Here is a 27,661-nt window from a genome sequence, read left to right on the forward strand (position 1 = left end):
CGATTATCTCTATGGAAGGTGTCACTTTTAACATTGTTCTGCAAGTTTCTTAATAAAAATCTGATTTAAAGGTAACTTTACTTTTTAAAAAGTACTCCTGGGTTTTAAAGGCAGGTTGTGAACAGGGAACATTGGTATCTTTAACTGCAATTTGCTGCAGCCGTATAAGATTCTTAAAAAGGTTTGATATCATATGAATCAGTAAAGCTTGAGGGCATGTATCAGATGAAAGCCCAACCACATGGTTTAACAAGGATTTTTAATATATCTGCTGATACTCTTAAAAATCCGTCTGCCGGCATAATGATTGCTGGCTTATTTCTTTTTCTATAAAAGAAAGGTGATGAAAATGTCCTTTGACAGCTTCCTTTGAGTGTGGAGAAGGGCACGGATAGCATGCTTTCAGCACTCGGCACAAGTCACAGAAGCCTTCTGTGTCTAAGTCTGCGGGAGTTGAAATCTTCCTGCTGGTTCTAACTCCTTTTCCTCTTCAAGGAATTGGTTTGAAAGCTATTTGTCTTTGAGACTCATTTAAAATTTGAATTAAAAGTTTCTGACATAACTCCAAGCAGTGAGAAGAAGTCGGAAGCTCATTTGAGGACCTTGGGAATTCCCGGGAACAAGCTCAGCTGAAACCAGGTTTCTGAACTGCAGATCTTTATTTTTGCATTTGTGACTTGGGGCAGGTGAAGTAGACAGTGTTCTAAGTTCACTTTCACAGAGTTAAATAATACTGTGGTAACCGAAGCTATGAAGCTGCTGTTCATGCCAGGAATGTGAAAGATGCCTATGAAAACAGCACAGAGCTACTACCAATTTCAGCATATTTCTGTTGGATTAGAAAAATGCAGTTGAAGTTTGGGATTTTAAATTCCTTTAAAAGGTTAATGTTTCAAAGCATTATTATCTCACAGTTGCCATTAAGCTCTTCAAGCCTTCTGTTTGTGTAGGTAGAGCGATTTCTGCTGATGTGTTGGAAATATGTAACCCTGTGTTTTGCAGCCCCACTTTCCTCGTTAGGGAGCCCTGATTTCCCAAAGGGAAATACTGCCTTCAGCATGAGGTTTGGGCTTTGGTAACATGTGCAGTTCTGCAGTGAGATCAGTTCCAGGAAAGACAGGGCTTAAGGCAGAAACAGAGCTGGAATGATTTTGTGATTATTGTGTAAAAGCAATATTCTAACAGGAAAGATATTTAATAGTCAGCTGCTGAAGATGACAGAAAATATGGTTATGTTGCTGAGTGTATCAATATCAAGAGCTCAGAGAGGAGTACCTGGAAGATATAATCTGGGAAGGGCATGAGTGGGTGCTCCCGGGAGTATCCCTCCAGGTGCAGCTGTGTACTCCTGGCTCCTACAGCAACTGTGGCAGAGGACGGCGATGGCTACAGGCAGGCGCGCTGGCAAAAGTCTTAGTCATATGAGGATGAAAGACATTGTTGCGTCCTAATTAGCAGAAATATCAAGTACCCCTTAAAAGACAAGTTGGTGATGGACTTTGAATTAGAGAATCATCTAATTTTAGAGCTTAGAGATCTGTCCAGACCAGACATTTTGCAGCTAGAAATACTGTTGGCTTAGAAGGGTGTGATGACATGTCACAGTCCGTTCAAGATGATTGAGGCTTAGATCCAAGTTCCGACAGTCTGGTTCTCTGTCCTTCCCGCCCCCTCCCTGGTCCTCACTGATATTCGTTTGAGAGAATAAGCTTTTAAAAAAGTTGTTTGCCTGTAATGATTTCTGTAATTAAAGGTATAATGGCATAGATGTGTCCAGTGAATAGACGTTGTCGTTCTTTTCTTCTGACCCTTCATCGGTACCAAGTAAGATTGTAGAAAGTAGTAACTGAAGACCTCAGTGACATAGGCTTTTCTGTATAAGGGCTGCCTGGCCTGGGAGAAAATCAGATGGGCAATTTGAGTAGCTGTTTGTGGCTGAACCCAAAATAGCTTGATATCTTCTCCACAGATTGTGTCCCATTTCTGGGAGAGTACTGTGAAATCTTGACAGCAGTAATATATTTTTTTTTTCAAGGAATATAGAATGTTATTTATTTATTTTAATTTTTATTGGAGTATAGTTGACTTACAATGTTGTGTTAGTTACAAGTGTACAACAAAGTGAATAGTAATATATTACTGAGCAAGGATGTGCTTATTATATTTACATATATACACTATATATGTAAAATAAAGTTATTATGAGTATCTATACTAAAATATAAAACCATGACCTTGGAGCAGATTAATGAGCTATCTATCCAGCCCAGGATTGTTCTATGAGGAGGAAACGTATGGCTGACACCCCTCCTGTCAGTCTGAAAGGTTCGTATGTTCTCTTGCAGTTTCCTTTGTGACTCCTTATAAAATTATAATCTAGCAAATTTTCTAAACTCTCTTTGAACCCTAAAATTTTATAATTCCTAGAAGCAGCATAGAGAAGAAGAAAAAAATTTTTTAACTGGAGTTCAGAACAGAGTGTAAATTCTACTTTTGTTACTTTTGTTAGCTGAATGACTTTCTGAGCCTGTTCCCAAGTCTCTAAAATAGGATGATGGTAATTAAAAATACTTATCTCTGTGGGGTTCAGAATGTTTAAACTAGATATGAAAGCTTTAATAGATTTTATACAAATGTAGGTGTTTTCATTTCTTATATTTCTTGGCATAATGCAGTCCATAAACTTATAAAGTAATATTTCCTTTCCCTTTTGTTATCTGAAATTTTCTTTTTAAAAATGTCAGTTTATCCTGATATTCTTCTACTGAGGTCCTGGGATCTGGTAAAAATGATATTATTTGTCCTCTCGTGCTTTTCATGATTTCATACATTGAAATCATACATCCTCAAATCTTTTGAGTCTGGATGTTCATTTTTGAGTTCTGCCTTTATACAGTGCCCCAACTGTTCCTTTGGGATTCCTGTCCCCAAGTTTTTCAGCTCCATTATGTCACTTTTGATATATAACAACTGAAACCATCCTTAGGGCTATAGGCACAGACATAGCATGGCACTGTACAAAGACAGAATATTTTCCCTTTTTCTACTTATTTCCTGACTATTTCCAGAATCTTGTTGACCTTCATAACTGCAGTAGCACCTTGAGCTGATAGGCTTAGAGCATAGCCCATCATAATTAATCTCTTGGTGAACACAACATCCTACAATTTGGAATGCTTTTACTTTGGTGTGATATCTAATATTTAGCCTTTTGAAGCTTATTTTTCACTTTTCTGAAGACTGATTTCCAGAGTGGCTCTTGTTTTGGTTAGGTTTTTGTTTGTTTTATTTTGTTCTGTTTTTAATGTATTTATACCCCATCAATTTTTAAAAGAATATGTAGCAACTCTTCCAGTAATACCTCATATTTGGGACTTTGGTAACATTAGAATTTTATCATTTACCATCCCTTGTTGTGGTTCAACTGCTACACAACCTGTAGACCTTCATTCATTAACCGGATGTTTATTGAAGCCCACACTATGGCAGGTACTGCAGTAAAGACTTGGATACAGAGGGGACCAAGACCGATTAAAGTGCAGACTCTCTTGAAACCTACATTCCAGTGAGGGGGGCAGTAAACCACAAACCAACATATGAGTTAACAGTAAAATACCAGACATAAAACTGGATGAGGTGGTAGAGTAACTGGAGGGTGACTTCAGATGGCATGGTCAGGAAGGACCTCTCTGAGGAAGTGACCTCTAAGCCTTGATCTGAATAGCAAGAACGTGGAGTAACAAGGAAGCCAGTGTGAAAGGAGCTTCCAAGGAGAGGTGGGCAGAGGCCTGGTCACAGGACACTGCAGGCCAGGGAAGGAGTTTGGATTTTGTAGTGGTTTCATAGGAACCACTGTGGTATCCTTAGCAAGGGGCAGTACATGGATAATGGCAGCCTTGGCATAATTTGATGAAATTGGGATCTGTGTAAAATGTAGGCCCACGTTATTGCGAGATTAATGAAATGACCCCAAAATCTCTACACCTCTCAATGAGGAACATTCTGATTTGTGGCTGGCTAGACTTTCAGGACAATGGCAGTGATTCCTGAATTTTCAAGTTAGTTGGTACCCATTTTGTCTAATTAAGGAATAAAATACAGAATTTCAAGGAGGGAGTGGTCACCAGAGCCAAATACTATTCAGAGGTTGAGTTGGATGAAGAAAGAAAAGTGACTGTTAGATTCAGTAACAGAGAAGCTATTGATGGCCTTGACCAGAACAGGGTAAGGAAGACAACAGAATTGATTTGAATGGTAGATGAAACAATGGAAATAGACAATTTTGTCAAGTTTTGCTGTGTATAGGAGGAGATAAATAGCATAATAGCTAATAGATCATGTGGAGTTAAGGAAGTTTTTTTATCTTATTTTGTCAAAGTCACATGATACTAGAGCATGTTTGCACATGTTAAGAATAGTCCATATGGAAAGAAATTGACATTGCAAGAGAGAGTGAGGATAGTTGCAGGAGTGACATCAACGAGAACGGGAGGGCAGATGTGATCCAGAGAACAGGTGGAGGGTCGACCTTTGATGGGAATCAGAACATGACAGCCTTGTTCAGGTTATGCCTGAGTGTGGTTTCCTGCTCCACAAGAACCACTGATAATGTTCTTAGTAGCAAAAATAATGTCAAGGTATCCTTTTCCTGTTGTCTCTTTAAGCACTAGAGATTTGAGGAATGGAAGTTGAAAATACCCAAATGGACATAACCAGAGGCAACAGCAAGAAATCTTTAGCGTAGTTCACAAAGTCAATAAGATAATTCTTAGAAATTCTCAGGGGCTCCTTTGACTCTAGAAAATGACATACGATATTATACCTAAATGATCATATAACATACCATTTACTGGAAATCCTAATGTGGTCCACCCTTTCTTCATTGTTTATTGAAAAAATTAGTCAGCTTATTTGATGCTCATGGGACTCTGAAATGCATAGGGAAGGTGTGAAAAGCCCAGGACATACAGGTAGCAAGTTGTGCAGTTAGGATTCTAACCAATTTTTTTTTTTAACTTTAGCGCTCAAGCTTTTATTTAATTTTTAAAAATTTATTTATTTATTTACTTATTTATGTATTTTTGGCTGTGTTTTGTCTTCGTTGCTGCGCGCAGGCTTTCTCTAGTTGCGGTGAGCGGGGGCTACTCTTCATTGTGGTGGCTTTTCTTGTTGCGGAACATGGGCTCTAGGTGCACGGGCTTCAGTAGTTGTGACACGCAGGCTCAGTAGTTGTGGCTCTTGGGCTCTAGGTGTGCGGGCTTCAGTAGTTGTGGCACACGGGCTCAGTAGTTGTGGCTCGCGGGCTCTAGAGTGCAGGCTCGGTAGTTGTGGCACATGGGCTTAGCTGCTCCGCGGCATGTGGGATCTTCCCAGACCAGGGCTCAAACCCGTGTCCCCTGCATTGGCAGGCGGATTCCCAACCACTGTGCCACCAGGGAAGTCCCTCCCATATTTTATATTTGTTTTTTAAACTTAAAAGAACCATAAGAAAATAAGACAAAAGCACACAAAAAATGTTGCACACAATCTCACTTATGAGTTTGCAAATCTAAACCAGCACTGTAATGAAGACTTTGTAAACATTACCAAGTAGGACTTAGTCCAGGAATGCAAAGATGATTCAACATTAGGAAATCAATGATGATGATTGATCATGTTAATCAAAGAAGGAAACCATTTTTATTATTTCCATGGTGGTTGAAAAGGTAGTTGGTACATATTTTTTGTATACCATATACATGTATATATGGTATAACAAAGGCATTATTTTCTGCATTGATTTCGCCCTAGAAAACCAGAGACGTAACTGAAAATTTATTAGAACTCATGAGTAATAACTCTGTAACAATCAAAGTAAATGTTTAAAAATCAATAATTTTCAGTAATCTAGATGAAATGGACAAATACCTAGAAAGACATAAACTACTTAAATAGAAATTCTGAATAGACCTATAAAACAAGAGATAGAATTAGTAATTTCAGTACAAATCTCCACAAAGAAAAGCCCAGGCCCAAATAACTTAATGGTGAATTCTACCAAATATTTAAAGAAAAACTAACACCAATCCTTTAAAAAGTCTTCCAAAAAGCAAAAGAGAGGGGAACACTTTACAACTCATTCTGTGAGGCCAATATTACCCTGATAACAAAACCAGGGACTTCCCTGACAGTCCAGTGGTTAAGACTCTGTGCTTCCAATGCAGGTGGCATGGGTTCAATCCCTGGTTGGGGAACTAAGATCCCACATGTGGCACAGAGCGACCAAAAACAAACAAACAACAAACAAAGACATCACAAGAAAACTATAGACCAGTATCTCTTATGAATATAGACATAAAAATCCTCAACAAAATACTAGCAGAATAAATCCAGCAACATATAAAAAGGATTATGCACCATGATCAAATAGGATTAATGCAAGGTTGTCTTAACATATGGAAAGCAATCAGTGTTATACACCATATTAATAGAATAAAGGACAAAAGCCACATGAGACTCTCAGTGGATATTTAAAAAAGCATTTGACAAAATTCAATACCCTTTCATGATTAAAAACACTAAAACTAGGAATAGAAGGAAACTTCCTCAGTGTGATAATAATGCTATCTATGAAAATCTCATATCATACTTAGCAGTGAATAGATGCTTCCCCGCTAAGACAAGGAACGAGACAGGATGTCCACTCCTGGCACTTCTATTCAGCATTTTACTAGAGGTTCTGGCCAGGGCAATTGGGCAATAAAAAGAAATGAGGCATTCAGCTTAGAAAGGAAGAAGTAAAACTCAGTTTGCAGAGTCATGATCTTGTATGTAGAAAATCCTAAGGAACCAACAAAAAACTATTATGACTAATAAGTCAGTTAAGCAGGGTTGGTGGATACAAGATCAGTACCCCAAAATCAACCTTATTAACATTAATTAACTATCCAAAAATAAAATTAAGAGTACAATTCCACTTAAAGTAGCATTAAAGAGAATACAATATGAATAAATTTAACAAAGAAGTGTAAGACTTATATACTAAAAACTTTAAAACATCATTGGAGGAACTTAAGTGGAAAGATATCTCATGTTCCTGGATTGGAAAACTTTATGTTGTTAAGATGGCAGTACTCCCCAGATTAATCTCTAGATTCAATTCAGTCCCTGTCAAAATCTCAACTACTTTTTTTTTCCCCACAAAGAACATTCTGTGTGTTTTTTTTTTTTCTTTTTCTTTTTTAATTGGGGTATAGTTGCTTTACAATGTTGTGTTAGTGTCTGCTGTACAACAAAGTGAATCAGCTATATGTATACATATATCCCCTCCTTCTTGGACCTCCCTCCCCCCCCACCCCCCATCCCACCCATCTAGGTCACCACAGAGCAGCAAGCTGAGCTCCCTATGCTATACCGCAGGTTCCCACTAGCTATCTGTTTTACACATGGTAGTGTATATATGTCAATTCCCATCTCCCAATTCATCCCATTCGCCCCTTCCCTCCCACCCCGTGTCCATGTTGAATCTAGAAAAATGGTACAGATGAACCTATTTGCAGTGCAGGAATAGAGATGCAGACGTAGTCAACTACCTTTTTACACAAATTGACAAGCTGATTCTGAGATTAATAGGTAAATTCATGGGACCCAGAATAGCTGAAACAATCTTCAAATGGAAGAAAAAAGTTGCAGGACTTCTACTTTTGATTTCAAAACTGACTACAGACCTGCAGTAATCAAGACAGTGTTACTGGCCCAAGGATAGGTGTATAGATGGAATAGAACTGAGAGTCCAGAAATAAACCCATATATTTATAATTAATTGATTTTCACAAGAGTGCCAAGATAATTAAATGGTGCTGGGACAACTGAATGGTCACATGCAAAATAATGAAGTTTGGATCCAAACCTCACACCATATAGAAGAAATAACTGAAAATGGATCATTGACCTTAATGTAAGAACTAAACTATACAACTTTTAGAAGAAATGTAAGTGAAATCATTATGCATTTGCATTAAGCAGTGGTTTCTTAGTTGTGACGAAAGCCAAGTAACACAAGAAAAAATGGATAAATTGTACTTCATCAAAATGAAAAAGTTTTGTGCTTCAAAGGATACCATCAAGAAAAAGACAATCCACAGTACAGGAGAAAATATTTGCAAATCAGATATCTGATAAGCAACCTGTATCCGAAATGTAGAAAGAACTCTTAATAACTCACCAACAAAAAGGCATTTAACCCACTTTAAAAATGGGCAAAGGATTGGCATAAACATTTCTCCAAAGAAGATATACAAATGGTAAAAAAGCATATGAAAAAGGTGTTCAACATCGTTAGCCATTAGGGAAATCAAATCAAAATTTACACACACTAGGATGGCTAGAATCAAAAACATAAGTGTTGGTGAAGATCTGGAGAAACTGGAACCCTCATATGTTGCTGGTGGGAGTGTGAAATGGAGCACCTGCTTTGGAAAACAGCCTGGCAGTTCCTCAAAATGTTAAAACACAGTGGTACCATTTTCCACTCCTAGGTATATCCCAAGAGAACTGAAAATTAGGTTCACACAAAATCATCTGCATGAATGTTTGTAGCAGCATTGCTCATAATAGCCCCAGAGTGAAAACAACTCAAATGTTCATCAACTGATGATTCAATCAATAAAATGTGTTACATTCATACAATGGAATATTATTCAACCATAAAAAGGAATATGACGTTCTGATATGTGCCACGACATGGATGAACCTGGGAAAGATTTTGCTAAGTGAGCGAAACTAGACACAAAGGCCACGTATTTTATGACTGCATTTATATGAAATGGCCAAAATAAGTAAATCTGTAGAGACAGAAAATAGATTAGTGGTTACCAGGGTCTGGTGGGAGGAGAGAATCAAGAGTGGCCGCTAATATGTATGGGGTTTGTTTGGGGAGGGGGTGGGTAATGAGAATCTTCTGGAATTAGAGAGTGGTGATAGATGAATGATTCTGTGAATATATTAAAAACCACTGAATTATAAATTTTAGAAGATTGAACTTTATGGTATATGAATTATATTTCAATAAACCTCTATCATTACATAATAAATGACTAAATTTTTTTGGAATTTATTTCTGTATACAGCAGGTTCTTATTAGTTATCTATTTTATACATATTAGTGTATATATGTCAATCCCAACCTCCCAATTCATCCCACCACCCCCCACCAACCCTGCTTTACCCCTTTGGTGTCCATACGTTTCTTCTCTACATCTCTGTCTCTATTTCTGTCTTGTAAACTGGTTCATCTGTACCATTTTTCTAGATTCCACATATATGTGTTAATATACGATATTTCTTTTTCTCTTTCTGACTTACTTCACTCTGTATGACAGTCTCTAGGTCCATCCACATCTCTGCAAATGACCCCATTTCATTCATTTTTATGGCTGAGTAATATTCCATTGTATATATGTACCACATCTTTATCTATTCGTCTGTTGATGGGCATTTAGGTTGCTTCCATGACCTGGCTATTGTAAATAGTGCTGCAATGAACATTGGGGTGCATGTGTCTTTTTGAATTATGGTTTTCTCAGGATCTATGCCCAGTAGTGGGATTGCTGGGTCATTCTATAATTCTATTTTTAGTTTTTTAAGGAACCTCCATACTGTTCTCCATAGTGGCTATTATCAATTTACATTCCCACCAACAGTGCAAGAGGGTTCCCTTTTCTCCACACCCTCTCCAGCATTTGTTGTTTGTAGATGTTCTATGATGCCCATCCTAACTGCTGTGAGGTGATACCTCATTGTACTTTTGATTTGCATTTCTCTAATAATTAGTGATGATGAGTATCTTTTCATGTGCCTTTTGGCCATCTGTATGTCTTCCTTTGAGAAATGTCTGTGTAGGTCTTCTGCCCATTTATTGATTGCATTGTTTGTTTTTTTAATATTGAGCTGCCTGAGCTGTTTATATACTTTGGAGATTAATCCTTTGTCCGTTGATTCATTTGCAAATATTTTCTCCCATTCTGAGGGTTGTCTTTTCATCTTGTTTATAGTTTCCTTTGCTGTGAAAAAGCTTTTAAGTTTCATTAGGTCCCATTTGTTTATTTTTGTATTTATTTCCATTAGTCTAGGAGGTGGATCAAAAGAGATCTTGCTGTGATTTATGTCAAAGAGTGTTCTTCCTATGTTTTCCTCTAAGAGTTTTATAGTGTCCGGACTTACATTTAGGTCTTGAATCCATTTTGAGTTTACTTTTGTGTATGATGTTAGGGAGTGTTCTGATTTAATTCTTTTACATGTAGCTCTCTGGTTTTTCCAGCACTACTTATTGAAGAGGCTGTCTTTTCTCCATTGTATATTCTTGCCTCCTTTATCAAAGATAAGGTGACCATATGTGCATGAGTTTATTCTGAGCTTTCTATCCTGTTCCATTGATCTGTGTTTCTGTTTTTGTGCCAGTACCATATTGTCTTGATTACTGTAGCTTTGTAATATAGTCTGAAGTCAGGGAGTCTGATTCTTCCAGCTCCGTTTTTTTCCCTCAAGACTTCTTTGGCTATTCGGGGTCTTTTGTGTCTCCATACAAATTTTAAGATTTTTTGTTCTAGTTCTGTAAAAAATACCATTGGTAATTTGATAGGGATTGCATTGAATCTGTAGATTGCTTTGGGTAGTATAGTCATTTTCACAATATTGATTCTTCCAATCCAAGAACATGGTACATCTCTCCACTTGTTTGTGTCCTCTTTGGTTTCTTTCATCAGTGTCTTATAGTTTTCTGAGTACAGGTCTTTTACCTCCGTAGGTAGGTTTATTCCTAGGTATTTTATTCTTTTTGTTGCAATGGTGAATGGGATTGTTTCCTTAATTTCTCTTTCTGATCTTTTGTTATTAGTGTATAGGAATGCAAGAGATTTCTGTGTATTAATTTTGTATCCTGCAACTTTACCAAATTCATTGATTAGTTCTAGTGGTTTTCTGGTGGCATCTTTAGGATTCTCTATGTATAGTATCATGTCATGTGCAAACAGTGACAGTTTTACTTCTCCTTTTCCAATTTGGATTCCTTTTATTTCTTTTTCTTCTCTGATTGCTGTGGCTAGGACTTCCAGAACTATGTTGAATAATAGTGGTGAGAGTGGACATCCTTGTCTTTTCCTGATCTTAGAGGAATTGCTTTCAGTTTTTCACCATTGAGAATGATGTTTGCTGTGGGTTTGTCATATATGGCCTTAATTATATTGAGGTAGGTTCCCTCTGTGCCCACTTTCTGGAAAGTTATTATCATAAATGGGTGTTGAATTTTGTCAAAAGCTTTTTCTGCATGTACTGAGATGATCATATGGTTTTTATTCTTCAATTTGTTAATATGGTGTATCACATTGATTGATTTGCGTATATTGAAGAATCCTTGCATCCCTGGGATAAATCCCGCTCGATCATGGTGTATGATCCTTTTAATGTGTATTTGGATTCTGTTTGCTGGTATTTTGTTGAGGCTTTTTGCATCTATATTCATCAGTGATATTGGTCTGTAATTTTCTTTTTTTGTAGTATCTTTGTCTGGTTTTTGTATCAGGATGATGGTGACCTCGTAGAATGAGTTTGGGAGTGTTCCTTCCTCTGCAGTTTTTTGGAAGAGTTTGAGAAGGATGGGTGTTAGCTCTTCTTTAAATGTTTGATAGAATTCACCTGTGGAGCCATCTGGTACTGGAGTTTTGTTTGTTGGAAGATTTTTAATCACAGTTTCAATTTCATTACTTGTGATTGGTCTGTTCCTGTTTTCTATTTCTTCCTGGTTCAGTCTTGGAAGCTTATACCTTTCTAAGAATTTGTTCATGTCTTCCAGGTTGTCCATTTTATTGGCATAGAGTTGCTTGTAGTAGTCTCTTATGATGCTTTGTATTTCTGTGGTGTCCATTGTAACTTCTCCTTTTTCATTTCCAATTTTATTGATTTGAGTCCTCTCCCTCTTTTTCTTGATGAGTCTGGCTAAAGGTTAATCAATTGTGTTTATCTTCTCAAAGAACCAGCTTTTAGTTTTATTGATCTTTTCTATTGTTTTCTTTGTTTCTATTTCGTTTATTTCCACTCTGATCTTTATGATTCTTTCCTTCTACTAACTTTGGGTTTTGTTTGTTCTTCTTTCTCTAGTTCCTTTAGGTGTAAGGTTAGATTGTTTACTTGAAATTTTTCTTGTTTCTTTAGGTAGGCTTGTATAGCTATAAACTTCCCCCTTAGAACTGCTTTTGCTGCATCCCATAGGTTTTGGGTCGTCATGTTTTTGTTGTCATTTGTTTCTAGGTATTTTTTGATTTCCTCTTAAGTGATTTCTTGGTTATTTAGTAACATATTGTTTAGCCTCCATGTGTTTGTGTTTTTTACGTTATTTTACCCTGTGATTGATTTCTAACCTCATAGCGTTGTGGTCAGAAAAGATGCTTGATATGATTTCAGTTTTCTTCAGTTTACTGAGGCTTGATTTGTGACCCAAGATGTGTGTGGTCTCTCCTGGAGAATGTTCCATGTGCACTTGAGAAGAAAGTGTAATCTGCTGTTTTTGGATGGAATGTCCTATAAATATCAGTTAAATCTATCTGGTCCATTGTGTCATTTAAAGCTTGTGTTTACTTATTAATTTTCTGTCTGAATGATCTGTCTGTTGGTGTAAGTGACGTGTTAAAGTCCCCCACTATTATTGTGTTACTGTCGATTTCCTCTTTTATAGCTGTTAGCATTTGCCTTATGTATTGAGGTGCTCCTATGTTGGGTGCATATATATTTATAATTGTTATGTCCTCTTCTTGGATTGATCCTTTGATCATTAGTAGTGTCCTTCCTTGTCTCTTGTAACATTCTTTATTTTAAAGTCTATTTTATCTGATATGAGTATTGCTACTCCAGCTTTCTTTTGATTTCCATTTGCATGGAATATCTTTTTCCATCCCCTCACTCTCAGTCTGTATTTGTCCCTAGGTCTGAAGTGGGTGTCTTACAGACAGCATATATATGGGTCTTGTTTTTGTATCCATTCAGTGAGCCTGTGTCTTTTGGTTGGAGCATTTAATTCATTCACGTTTAAGGTAATTATCGATATGTATATTCCTGCTACCATTTTTTTAAATGTTTTGGGTTAGTTTTTGTAGGTCCTTTTCTTCTCTTGTGTTTCCCACTTAGAGAAGTTCCTTTAGCATTTGTTGTAGAGCTTGTTTGGTGGTGCTGAATTCTCTTAGCTTTTGCTTGTCTGTAAAGCTTTTGATTTCTCTTTTTAACCTCAATGAAATCCTTGCTGGGTAGAGTAATCTTGGTTGTAGGTTCTTCCCTTTCATCACTTTAAATATATCATGCCACTCCCTTCTGGCTTGCAGAATTTCTGCTGAGAAATCAGCTGTTAACGTTATGGGAGTTCCCTTGTATGTTATTTGCTGTTTTTCCCTTGTTGCTTTTAATAATTTTTCTTTGTCTTTAATTTTTGTCAACTTGATTACTGTGTGTCTCAGTGTGTTTCTCCTTGGCTTTATCCTGCCTGGGACTCTCTACACTTCCTGGACTTGGGTGGCTATTTCCTTTCCCATGTTAGTGATGTTTTCGACTGTCATCTCTTCATATATTTTCTCGGGTCCTCTCTCTGTCTCTTCTCCTTCTGGGACTCCTATAATGTGAATGTTGGTGCATTTAATATTGTCCCAGAGGTCTCTTAGGCTGTCTTCATTTCTTTTCATTATTTTTCCTTATTCTGTTCTGTGGCAGTGAATTCTACCATTCTGTCTTCCAGGACACTTATGCATTCTTCTGCCTCAGTTATTCTGCTATTGATTCCTTCTAGTGTATCTTTCATTTCAGTTATTGTATTGTTCATCTCTGTTTGTTTGTTCTTTAATTCTTCTAGGTCTTTGTTAAACACTTCTTTTATCTTCTCAATCTTTGCCTCCATTCTTTCCCCGAGGTCCTGGATCATCTTTAGTATCATTATTCTGAATTATGTTTTTGGAAGGTTGCCTATCTCCACTTCATTTAGTTGTTTTTCTGGAGTTTTATCTTGTTCCTTCATCTGGTACGTAGCCCTCTGTCTTTTCATTTTGTCTGTCTTTCTGTCAATGTGGTTTTCTTTCCACAGGCTGCTGGATTGTAGTTCTTCTTTCTTCTGCTGTCTGCCCTCTGGTGGATGAGGCTATCTCAATAAATGACTAAATTTTTAAGATCTAGTTTCTTCATGCCATGAATGACAAATTCAAAATTATAGTGGAAAGAATGAATGCATGACAGAATTTAAGAAAATTTTGAGAAAAAGGAGAGGGGAAATTATTCTACAGATAGTAATACATACTATATATGTATTTAAATAATGAAGAGTGTGAAACTATCATGGGGACAGGACCTGCCCCCCGCAAAAGAAAACCCCTGAAAAGACTTTAAATGCATGTATTAGGAAAGTCATAGAGAGTAAAATTAGTGATTCCTCAGTGGGAAAAGTATAGATTATCTATGAAATGATGGTGTTCAACACCGAGCTAACTTTATCAGTCAGCAATTGTGGTTGAAAATAGCAGAAAATAATTCTGGCAAGTTTAAGCAGAGACGGATTTACAGAAATCATATTGGGCAGCTCTCAGAGTCAGTGGGGAACCAAGCTCAGAAGGTGACAGCATCCAAAAGATGCGAAGAAGCTAGGAATAGACCCTCCCTTGAGCCACTGGACTAGGATGGTTAGGATGCTGCTGTGCTGCTGAAGCATCTGCTAGATCCCACCGCTGCCACCATGACCAAATTCTAATGATCCCTGCCATGTTTCACTCACTCCCTTAAGACTCTGAGACCCAGGCAAGAGCATCCAGAGGCAGAGCCTAGGTCACAGGCCTGCATCTTACCCTGGGTGTCGGGAAAGGGATATCTGCCCACCTTCGGTACCGTGGTGAGAGGCAGGGCCCTGTTGCATCAAGTCAGATAGGAAGGTGTCCAAATGCTGGGGAGCCAAAAATTTCCACTAACATTTGGAATAACTAAAATTAGAACCATCCTTTATATCATAGGCCAAAATAAATTCCACGTCTATTCAGAATGTAAATGTGAAACTTGAGACCATAAAAGTACTTAAAGAAAATACACATGAATATTTATGTAATCTTGGCTTGGGAAAGTTGCTAAGCATGATATAAAAATCAGAAGGCCATTAAAAATGTCAGTAGCGAATATTTAATGATCCGGAAAGGGAACCATGGTCTGTTAAATTTTTTTAAAAATAGAATGGTATATGCCAGAATATTAACAGTGGTTTTCTCTGGATGATGAGACCAGAGATGATTTTTCATTTCTTCCTTCACACTCTGTATTCAAGTTTGGTGGGGTTTTTTTGTGTGTTTCAAAAGCTGTTATTGCTTTTTAAATTTGGAAGGTGATTTGCTTGCTGGGTTTGTATGAATACATAGATACTGGTGTCTCCATAAGTAAATTTTATGCTAAACACTACAAAAGTGAAAATAACTCTTTAAAGAGCAGGTAATGAGACACTTGTGTTTAGACACCCCCATCTCTATAAAAATCATGTTGAATGGCTTTTGGTATTGGCTCCATCTGGTGGCACTTCAAAAGGAGGACCTGAATAATTGGATGACGACTGTAAGAATGCCCCCCAAGATTATGATGCTTCTCTCACCTCCTCCAGTGTTTTTTGTTTTGTTTTGTTTTAGTTTGTCTTGTTTTTAAGAAAACCCATCTGCTTGACTACAAAAGTACCAGTTTGTACTTAGGGTATTGGCATCTAAAGGAAGCATCACAGATGTAAAGATTCTGGAGGTAATGTTTATTGTGGCCTATATTTCATCACTTTATACTCTTACCTACAAATAATGAGTTGCCCCACCATTTCCTGTTGTAGCAGCCCTTAGATTCTTGATATCTGGTTCCCCCTTTTCTGGGATTCCTATCTCAGTAAAGGATGCTCAACATCTCTTTGACATAAGAGGCCAAGTGGGCTCTTCCTGTGTAAAGGTGAGTCGCCCAAACAGAATGAAAGGCTTCTCACAGAAACCTTGATACCAAAGGATGGAGGAGAGCCCTTTATGTTCGAAAGGCATATCATTGGCACGTTACAGAAACAGACCAAGAGATCTGGAGAAGCAAAGAAAGAAAGAGAACACAGAAATGACCATTTGTTCCCATTCTCACCACTCAATTGCTTTTCCTACTTGTAAAAGAAAAATAATCATTCTGGCTTGGAATTTCTTTTTCTAAATGCCTTTAGCCTTTATGAGTCGACATGTATGATCTTTCTGGGATTTTCTAGTTGATATTGTCATGATCTAAGAGTTCTTCATAGAATGTGTATATATATATATATATATATATATATATATATATGAAAGACTTAATAATATCCTTTTTTCTATGACCGTTTCCTCAGGGAACTCATTGAACATGTCTGTTATTTTTATTTCTCAGTCATAAATAGCATGACTCTGAACTTCTGTAAGTTTCAGAGTCTCCATGTCTCCATCCTTCATGTTAATATAGGAACCTCATTGCTCCGGACTGGAATTAAATTGGTATACAACTGTTTTTGGTATTAGTTGGCTTAGTTAAACAGTTTCACCTCAGTCATTTTGCAGGGTGGATATAAAACAGCTTGGGTGGCGTATGCATATTTTTTTGAGCTCCATATTTCATGTAGTTTGCTCATGTTGAAATTTCCTGCTATTTTTCTCTTATGTATTTTAATGATTTGGAGCCAGTAGCAGCTAGATGGAAGGGAAAATATGTTCCTTTTTTTTTTCTGATAGAAGCTAAGAAGAGTTGTTCATACACTGATTTCCTTGGTGTGAAAGAATGAAGTTCTGTTCACTGTTTGTGGAATCTGGTGATGCTCTGGTGAACAGCGTCGGTACCACAGTGCTTAGGGATGGGGAAGTGGCAGGAGCTGCATCAAGGCACGTCCCTGCCCACCAGCACCCAGCCCTGGTGGATGAGGAGATGTGGGTGCAATGAAGAGAGGAACACACACGGCAGGAGGACTGAGGGCTCTGGGCTCCTGGCTCCCTCCTGCCCAGCAACCCTCAGTCGCACGTGGTACAGTCACACTCACACTGGTCCTTTTCTTGTCTCTTTCCAGGAGCAGCCTACTGCCAGTTCATGGACATGCTCTTTCCTGGCTGCATTAGTTTGAAGAAAGTAAAATTTCAAGCGAAGTTGGAACATGAGTACATTCACAATTTTAAGCTTCTGCAAGCATCGTTTAAGCGAATGAATGTTGATAAGGTAGGAGACACACTTCTACCTCCATAAAATGCATTGTCTTTGTTTAGAATTGTTTTCATGCAGAGATGCAAAAATCCAAAAATGTGTCAATGGGATATATCTTGACATCACTACAGTAGGTTGGGTCCTGTACTTAGCATAAAGCACCAACCCTCACTTCCCATATTTGCATGAGGTTTTTATTTGAGGAGATTTCTAAACTTGTAGCCATTAGACTAAGGACGCTAACAGAAATTATGAATGCTGAAATGTTGTTATTCTGTATTAGCATTGCAGATGAGAAATTTTTATGTTTGCCAGATGCCACTGTGGTTCTTTGTGTGTTTTGTGTCTTTAAAGAAATAGCGTAGTACAGTAGAAATGGCACGGGTTTGAATCCCAGCACCATGACTTGAGCAAGTTATTTAAATTCTTTGAGTCTGAGTTTACCCATCTGTAAAATGGGACTAAAACCCCCGTCCCTGTGGCTATGAAATTAAAGCGAGGACTACACGTTAAAGTGTCCAGTATATACACTCAGATTCTCACTCAATGTCCATAAAATATTCTTTCACCCACTTTGAACTTCATAATTTTATTCTAGAGTGATACAAATGAAGTTAGACTAGAGTCCTTTTTCCCCCATAGAGGACGATTGCTGAAGCCCATTCAGGCTTTGCATGTTTCCTGCTATTCAAATACATATTACATTCATAGTCTTTATTTAGGACATAGCTCTTGGAGAGAATAGGTTGGAAAGAAATGAATTTTGAATAAGGGAAAAGAGAAAAACCAGCAGGGGAGAAATGGAAAGCTTTTCTTTTCATAGATAGTAGCAATAAATAGGCTATGGAAATAAAAATTTAAATTTTGGGTTATAAGAGATAGAGGTTAAAGGAAAGAAAAGTTTGCTGAACTGTATATATTTTTTAATTTATGCAATTAATATCTCCCTAAATCAAAGCATTCTTATCAAAATATTAAGAAAATTTTGGCTTCTCATTTTCTCAGAATTTTTATTGCAAAACATATATCCTCTTTAGCATTTTAGTTTTTTGACTCCTTTTCAACTTGATATCCTTTGCTGTGGTTAATTTCCAATTAGCTCCTTCTGTATTTATTCAAAACCAGAGTTATATAGATTCTTCTTCCTTATTAGCATCACTTCTCTGTACACTTCTTTTTCTATATATGCTTCTAGATCAAAAAGAAAAGAAACACCCATTCATAGGTTTATTGACGGAACTTGCTATATAACAAAGTTGGGGACTCCATATCTCCGTAGAAGTGTACACACAGAGAGTGGGTCAGCCATTGTTAAGAAATTTGAAGATAGGGAATTCCCTGGCCGACTAGTGGTTAGGACTCCCAGCTTTCACTGCCAAGGGCACAGGTTCAATCCCATGTCAGGGAACTAGGATCCTGCAAGCCACGGTGTGGCCCAAAAAAAGAAAAAAAGAAATTTGAAGATAAAATTCTTGTACTGGAGGGACACTGACCTTTATGACCTTTGTTGGCCTCTCTAGCTTAATATGCTATGATTCTACCCAAAGATCCTGGTATAGAGACAGTGATCCCTGTTCATGTTTGTCATAGCCTGTGACAGCACGTGGGAAGCATATGTACAAATATTTCCTCGCCACCTCAGATTTTGAACTTACGACTCCGGAACTTTCATTTTGATAGGAATTGCAAAATTAAGTCAACAGAAGTAAGTGCCTGCTTTGAATGGCTAATGCGTCATCGTCATCTAAAACTGTTGTAAATGTTCACATTTGGCAGAAAGCAAAATATAGTAGCATGTTAATTAAAGGGCCTTATGCTCCAAGAAGGCACTTTCTAAAACAATCAGAATATCAGCGTAAACAAAACTTACAAATCAGAAAACATGAAAATACTTAAATAGTACAATGGAAAGACCTCTAAAGGGAATACTGATTGGCTCTTTAGGCTGCCCTTTAAAAACACTTAATTTACACCCAGTCTTGATAAAATAGTTACAAAATACAAAAAGAAGCCTGTTTAAGAAATGTACCCCCATGGCACATTAACTGTGCTCCAGTGTTACCCATAAATTACTGAGCCCTGTATTGTGGTTAGTTGTTTTTATTTTATGCTTGTCTCTCTACATTGTAAAGACGCTCCATGAAAGCTCATTTTGTTTCATAGGAACCGTTAGCTTAGTGTGAGTTTTCATTGACTTGAGTCTTATTCATTCATACTCTCTAATAGCTACAATCTTTTTAAGAGCTTATTCCAACGCAGCTAGACCAAGTGTTACAAAGAAATAAGGAAAACCTATCAACCTTGAAACAGCACAACATCCCAGACCCATGTTTTTAGGGGGATATGGCAATAAACTTTGGCAATAAACGTTCTATGAAGAGGATCAGCCCCTCTTGACAGCTCAGGGTATTCCTTGTTTTGTATGGTTTGTTCAGATGTATTAAATATTCCAGGAGAACCAACTACAACATTTTAATGTTTCTTTAATCTAATGAAAAATTATATGAATTCTGGAATACCACTGGCTAAGACACTGGGGGAGAGGCCAGCAGACATGAATTGCAGATGTAAAGTTATATTTAGGAAACACTTCAGTTGTATCAAATACAAACAAGCCCGAGGATCATGACTCACCTGGTGATTTTATATTGCAGGTAATTCCAGTGGAAAAGCTCGTGAAAGGGCGTTTCCAGGACAACCTGGATTTTATTCAGTGGTTTAAGAAGTTCTATGATGCCAACTACGATGGCAAGGAGTATGACCCCGTAGAAGCACGACAAGGGCAAGATGCAATTCCTCCTCCCGACCCTGGCGAACAGATCTTCAACCTGCCCAAGAAGTCTCACCATGCAAACTCCCCGACAGCAGGTACCGTAACAATGAAATCCTAGAGTCACTTTCACAGGCCCTCCTGCGCTGTACTGTGGACCGATTTACACTTTTAAATGCGGATCATCATCTAGAATCCTTCAGAGGAAATTCATGAAATATCCATCCTGTCTCCTGTGTGGGCAGTGCCAATTTCTGTGTGACAACATTCAGCAAGACCTCACTTAGCCAACTTCATCCAAAAGTGAAGTCACTGAGGATAAATACCTAGAACTTTAAAAAATGTTCTAACTGTTTTGGAGAAAAATCTTTCTGAAATATGTTACAAACATTCTTGCCTAAAAAACAGACTTTACCAAGCAGAATGTGTTCTTGTCCAATGAGGGTCATTATTAGAAACATCAGCTGTGACACTGGAGAGTTAAACGATGAAATCCTCAGAAACCATGTGTTTCCATCCTGAAAACCAGTGTTTCACACTTGTTAAGTCAACAACCTTAATTCTGTAAGAATGCAAATTCCTTATTTATGCCCAACCTCGATGAGAATTATTAGAAATGATTATAACAAGACTAATACTAAACTGTGTGGACATGTGTCTGGAACTCAAGGAAGTGTCGGCTAGAGGTAAACATTGGTGAGTCTTCCATATCCAGGTAATTGAAGCTGGAAGTGAGTCCCCAGCGAGAAGGCGAAGAGTCCCTGAGGAACTCGAACATTTAACGTTTGGGTAGAAAAGGAAGGGCTTACATAGGAGCGGGGAAGACACCAGAAAGATTGAAAGAAATGAGGGAATGACGGGTCAGGGAAATAGAAGGAAGGGAGCAGAACGGTCACCAGTGTCTAAATCTGCTGAGGAGTCAAGTACAGTGAGGACTGGGGAGGGTCCTTTGGGGTCACTCAGTGGAATGATGGGTCCAGGAGGGGGTTGAGGAATTGGAGAAGGGAAACTGAGACAGCATAAAAATCCAACTTCAAAGCCATAGAATAAAATAAGCTTAAACAAAATAAACGAAGCACAGGTCTTTGGGAATACATACATTTAAGGGGCAAGAGGAAAAAGAGGAAGCTGAGAAAAGGAGGGACATCAGGGGAAAAACCAGCTCAACATCAGAGAACAAACAGTAGGACATTTTTAGAAAGAGGGATCACCAGCAGCGCTGAGTATTAATTGTTGGAGAGATCAGATAGGATGAAGCCTGAAAATAGGCCAAAGAAAGAAATCTGGCTCCTGGGAGGTGATTAATAGTTCTTTAGAGAATTGGTCTGTAGAAATGCTGAACCCATACACCTAGATTGCAGCAGCTTATTAACAAGGGCATGACACACAAATGTGAAAGTGATGTGAGGGGAGAGTCCACCTTCACCAAATCAGTCAGGAAAATAAGTGGAGGAAATGAAAACATTTTGTTGGTGTCGGGGAAAAAGCTGACAGTTGCTTTAGGAAGTTTAAGATTGGGGAGAGAATGGCATTGTCCTCGATTTGATTTTGTTTGCTTTCAGGACAAGGCACAAGGAGCAGGTTTGTAAGATGGGAGAAAGGTCCGTGAGAAGGAATGATAGGAAAAAGGAGGGGAAACTGGTGGAACAATGACTCTGAGGCTGGAGGGGAAAAATGGGGTCAAGGGCATCGAAAGAGGTTTGGTGAGGAAAGGGAATGTTTACCTTTTTCAGAACAGAAGTGCTGGGAAGAGTTTGGGTAAAAATGAAGCCACAGGGAGTTTGGGGAACAAAAGTTTATGGCAGTTCAAACTGGCCTTCAGCTTTTGTCAGAAACTGTCATTATTCTAGGACCAGGATAGAGAAGGGGAGTGGTGTGTCTCCTTCGGAGCTGGGGAGACACAGGCAGATGGAGTTGGGGGACAAGAAGTTACGAAAACCAAGAGCGGCTGGTAGCTCTCACCCCAAGCTCTTTCTCTGCAGTTGCTAATGATGTACAGATTCATCTTGCAACTCAGCTACTACTTTTTCAAGTTTTCAGCAGTGGAACCGGACAGGCCTCAGAACATTTTTCTTCTACAGTCATAATGTGTCCTTAAATTGGCACCAACCATCCTAACTGCCCCCCGCCCCCAAACAGAACTGTCATTATGCTGCCTTGGCCTCATTTTCGAGGAATTCCCTCATCTGTCTTTCACAAAAGCCACAGAGGAACTTGTGCCATTTTGATAGAAAGAATGTCCATGAACCTGGAAAAGAAATATATTGTTTCCAGAGCTTAACTTCTCTGGTGACAAAGCTCAGGAAACACATTAACGTCAGCAGATCATAAATTTGGTTTTTAATGTTCTGGAAGACAGTATTGCCAAGGTTTGTGTTCTGATACCTCGACCATGTTTACCTCATTGGTCTTAATCAAGGAGGAAGGATATTTCCAGAAGTCAAACCAGTCATACTGTTTTTTGTTTTTTTTTTTAAGATTTATTGATTGATTGATTGCTATGTTGGGTCTTCGTTTCTGTGCTAGGGCCCTCTCTAGTTGCGGCAAGCGGGGGCCACTCCTCATCGCGGTGCGCGGGCCTCTCACCGTCGCGGCCCCTCTTGTTGCGGAGCACAGGCTCCAGACGCGCAGGCTCAGTAGTTGTGGCTCACGGGCCTAGTTGCTCCGCGGCATGTGGGATCCTCCCAGACCAGGGCACGAACCCGTGTCCCCTGCATTAGCAGGCAGATTCCCGACCACTGCGCCACCAGGGAAGCCCAGTCATACTGTTTTTTATGAGACATGTTCTGACTCTTGGACATGGTGGGGTAGTAAAACTATACTGAAAAAATTATAGCAAAGTATACATCACATGTAGAACATTGTTTTAAAAGCTATAATAGGAGAAAGGCTCCTATAAATACAATGAGACCTCATTTTTTCCTAGAGGTCATGTATCCAACTCTTGGGAAAACAGCCAAGAAAGTGCAAGCCAGAACGTCTTCTAAAAGTCAGAATAGGTGTTGTAAAATTCATACACTTTACTCTTTCCACAAGGGAGAGTTCCTAGAATACTTACCCAGAGTCTATTTGCTCTTTCTTTTATATATATTTATTTATTTTTAAAATTGACATCTAATTGATATACCACATTATATTAGTTTCAGGTGTACAACATAGTGATTTGGCATTTGTACACATTGCAAAATGATCACCACAATGATTCTAGTTACCATCTGTACCATACAAAGTTAATACGATATTATCGACTATATTCCCCATGCTGTACTTTACACCCGCATGACTTATTTATTTTATAACTGGAAATTTGTACTTCTCGACCTCCTTTATTTGCTCTTTCTTGACTTGGATATAATTATAACAAACATGGGGATATGGTTTCTCAGCGTGTATCTTATTAGGGCAAGGAGTATACTGATAGCACTACAAAGTGTGCACATCAGTAAAAGAAGAGCCAAAAAATCTTAATGAAACCATATAAATAGTCCAGCAGCCTGAGATCTCTATTGCTGAATCAAAGAGCTCCATGTCTCTCGGTAGCCCTCAAGATCTGTATGACACCAGCATGTGCTAATCGATACACTCAGAGTTCCCTTCTAATTCTTAAGATTTTAATTTTCTATTAATAATCATCTGTCCCATGAACTATTTTACAGTCTCTAAACTAGCCTCTCCGCCTCTGGTCTGAAACTATTCGAGACCATCCTCATACATAAGTCTGATTGTGTCCATCCAAAACTTAAGACAAATTAAAGTGCTTGATGAGGTGAGGGTCAGCTGTCTGGGAAATTCACATATCTATGCCAGTCATCTCCCAGTGATGCCAGGTCAGTAGCATTCAGCAGTAATTTCTGTGCCCATCTCTAGGCCTTGGTCGTTTCTTAATCATCTGTACTAGTGGAAACAAGCAACATCTGGTGTAATCGAAAACAGGAGATGGTCTTTAATTATTTTTTCATTTTGGCTTTGGGATATTTGGTTCATTTTGCAGTGGCTTTCTCTCTCTCCAAATATATCCTTAAACTAATATTAAAAGTAATTTGCATGTCCTGACTATAAAACGTGCTAGATTTTTCTGCCATTTCAGTATAGACACCAGTATTCCGTGGATTCAGAGAAGCCATAGAACCCGTTGGTGTCTGTGTGTCTTTGGGTGACTTACCTGGGCCGTAACAAGCTTCAGCATGAGCAGAGGCTGTCACTAAGGGTGGATGGCTGCCTGGCAAGTCTTATTCTATCTACATCCTGAGGAATTGCATCTTGAATTGCTTTTGATCTACCAACAATGAGCATATATTAAAATACACATTTTCATAATGACAGATATCTATTAAGTGCATATGTCATCGTGAGTCATGATGTTTATAAATTTATTGCTATGAGCCATATCTGCAACTCGAGATAGCTGTCAGCGGGATCATTTTTTATGTGTGAGCACTTAACTTAAAACGAAATTTGAGGTTGCAGTTCCTATAGCAACCACAGCTTAGACATGTTGCAAATCCACATATATTAATGCATTTAAATCCAACTCCCATATACAAATATAGTGTGATGGATTTAGAGTTGCTATGGAAATTGATTCTGAGCTTTCTCTTTTCTTTAGGGGCTTTCCTTTAGGCATTGCAGCCTCAAAATAAAATTAGTAGAAATACTAGAAAAATGATTTCAAAAAGGAAGCAACCTAAGAAGTAGAATAGAATAGAATAAAGCATTTGAATGATCATAATTAAATTCCTAAATGGAGATTTAAATAAATCCTAACAGCATCTTTCAAAAACTGTATTGAGTATTTGAATACTCTCACTCTTAATTATCTTTAATTTTGGGTTCTCTAAGGCTGTTCATACAACCTTAACAAAGTGATTATGTTTATTGATTTTATTTGTTGACCAGTGTTTGCATATTCTTTGAGTACCTGTAATCTGAGTAAGCATCGCCTATCACCTTTGGGGAAAGAAGAGTTGCTTTTACTTTCCCCAAAAGTTTGGGGGTTTTTTGGGTTTTTTTTGGGAGAAGCAATGAAATGTAGCAGTTTATAGTGGTTTTTTTATCCTTGTTCTGATCTTGATTTTCTGGCCCAGAATGTGGTCTCCCTTGGTCAGTGTCACTTGAAAAGAATATGCATTCTGCAGTTGTTGGTCGTATGGTGTTTTAGAAATATCAGTATCAAGGTAGTGGATGTTGTTATTCAGATCGTCTGTGTTTTTACTGATTTGTTGTTGTTGTCTCGTTCTAACAATTGCTGCAAAGAGAGTGTTAACATTTATTGTGGAATTACCGGTTTGTCCCTTTAATTCTCTCAATTTTTGTTTCCTGTATTTAGGGCTCTGTTAGATGCGTAGATATTTCTGATTGTTGAGTCATGCTGATGAATTGACCTTTGTATTTTATGAGGCTTCCCTCTTTATCTTTGGTAATACTGTTTGTCTTGCAGTCTATTTTATCTAATATTAATATAGCCACTCCAGCTTTCTTATGCTTACTGTTTGCATGGTGTATCTTTCTCCATAATAGGTAAATTTCCACCTATCTTTGTCTTTATATTTAAAGTGGGTCTCTTATAAACAGCATGTAATTGGGTCTTGCATTTTTTATTCATTCTGATAATCTCTGGACATTGGAGCGTACAGTCCACTGTTAATGTAATTATTGATTTGGTTGGATTTAGATCTATCATTTGTTTTCTGCTTGTCCCCTTTGTTTTTTGTTTCTCTATTTCTCTTTTCCTGTTGTCTTCTGAATTTTAAAAATATTTTTTAGCATTCCATCTTAATTTATCCATTGCCTTTTTAACGGTACCGCTTTGCATTAATTTTCTCAGTGGCTGCTCTAACAATTACCGTATATATTCTTACCTTTTCACAGTGTATTTAATATTTCATGTAAAATGTGGAACCCTGGCAACCCTTCCCTCCACTGTCCTTTGTTTTGGCTGTCATATGTGTTACATTATAAACCCCACAAGACAGTGTTATAACTTTTGTTTTAAATCAACACTGTCTGATATTGTGGCTTTTGAGCACTTGAAATGTGCTTATTCTGCATTGAAATGTGCTGCAGGTATACAGTGCATGCTGAATTTAGAAGACTTGGTATGGGAAAAAATATAAAACTAGTTAATAATTTTTATATTGATTACATATAGAAATTATAATTTGCGTATATTGTATACATTTTGCATATATATATTAAAATTAATCTCAAGATTTTTTTAATGTGGCTACTAGAAAATGTTTTACTTACATGGTTCCCATTATATTTCTATAAGGCAATGCTGCTTTAAATAGTCATATGAATTTTAAAGATATTAAGAGAAAAAACCTATTTATTTTTCATATTTTTACCATTTCCAGTGTTCTTCATTCATTCCTAAACATCTGAGTTCCCTACTAATTTAATTTCTCTTCAGACTGAATAACTTTCTTCAGCATTTCTTGTAGAGCAGGTGCAATGGCAACAAATTCTTTTAGTTTTCCTTTTTCTATGAATGTCTTTATTTCACCTTTGTTCTTTTTTTTTTTTTAAACTGTGCATCAAAGTACACTTTTTTAAACATTTATTATTTATTTATTTATTTTTGGCTGCGTTGGGTCTTCATTGCTGTGTGCGGGCTTTCTCTAGTTGCAGTGAGCGGGGGCTACTCTTCGTTGCAATGCACGGGCCTCTCATTGCGGTGGCTTCTCTTTTTGCAGAGCACGGGCTCTAGGCACACAGGCTTCAGTAGCTGTGGCTCGCAGGCTCTAGAGCGCAGGCTCAGTAGTTGTGAGGCACAGGCTTAGTTGCTCCGCGGCATGTGGGATCCTCCCGGACCAGGGCTCCAACCCGTGTCCCCTGCATTGGCAGGTGGATTCTTAACCACTGTGCCACCAGGGAAGCCCTTACCTTCATTCTTAAAGAATATTTTCCTAGGTAAAGAATTCAGATTGATCTTTCATTCCTCCCTCCCTCCCGTTAAAGATGTCTTTCCACTATCTGTGACCTCTAAAGATAAGAAATGCATACTCATTCTAATCACCTTCCCCTATAATGATAAGTTGTTTTTCTCTGGATGCAGTCAAGACTCTTTATCTGTGGGTTTCAGTAGTGTGGCTATGATGTTCTCTTTGAACTTATCTTGTTTTGGAGTCATTAGACTTATTAAATCTGTAAGTCTATGTCTTTTACCACATTTGGGAGATTTTCAGCCATTATTTTTTCAAATTTTTTTTCAGCTCCATTCTCTCTATCTTATTTTTCTGGGACTTCATTTTTCCATATGTTAGAGCTTTTTAAATTTTCCCTCAGGTCCCTGAGGCTCATTTTTTTCCAGTATTCTCTCTATTCTTTAGATGGTTTCTATTAATGTATCTTCAAGTTAGCCCTCTTCTTCCTCTGTCATCTACATTCTACTACTGAGCATTTTTTAAATTTCAACTATTTTTTTCAGTTTTAATTTTTTTTCTTTCTCTCCTGAGATTGCCTATCTTTCATTTATTATGAGCATACTTTACCTGACTGGGAATGGTTATGATAGCTGCTTTAAAGTTCTTGTCTGCTAATTCCACCATTTCCTGACTCTTCATATGTTGAGTAATTTTGGATTGTGTCCTAGACATTGTGATGTTATATTGTGGAGACTCTGGATTTTGTTATATTGCTCTGCAGAGTGTTGATGTTTCTGATGTAACAGGTATT

The 27,661-nt window shown here is 37.9% G+C and overlaps 1 protein-coding gene across 2 annotated transcripts in view; it reads left to right on the plus strand.

The window, feature by feature from the left end:
• MAPRE2 (microtubule associated protein RP/EB family member 2) overlaps nt 1–27,661 on the plus strand; it is a 163,807-nt gene that overhangs the window by 106,683 nt on the left and 29,463 nt on the right. For both annotated transcript variants that reach the window (XM_068562548.1, XM_068562547.1), the window contains 2 exons: nt 17,084–17,229; nt 19,869–20,082. In XM_068562548.1, coding sequence (XP_068418649.1) covers nt 17,084–17,229; nt 19,869–20,082 — 360 coding nt within the window. The remainder of the gene's footprint in view (nt 1–17,083; nt 17,230–19,868; nt 20,083–27,661) is intronic.

This window comes from Eschrichtius robustus, chromosome 14, assembly GCF_028021215.1.
Source record: "Eschrichtius robustus isolate mEscRob2 chromosome 14, mEscRob2.pri, whole genome shotgun sequence".
In the NCBI taxonomy this organism is placed as follows: Eukaryota; Metazoa; Chordata; class Mammalia; order Artiodactyla; family Eschrichtiidae; genus Eschrichtius; species Eschrichtius robustus.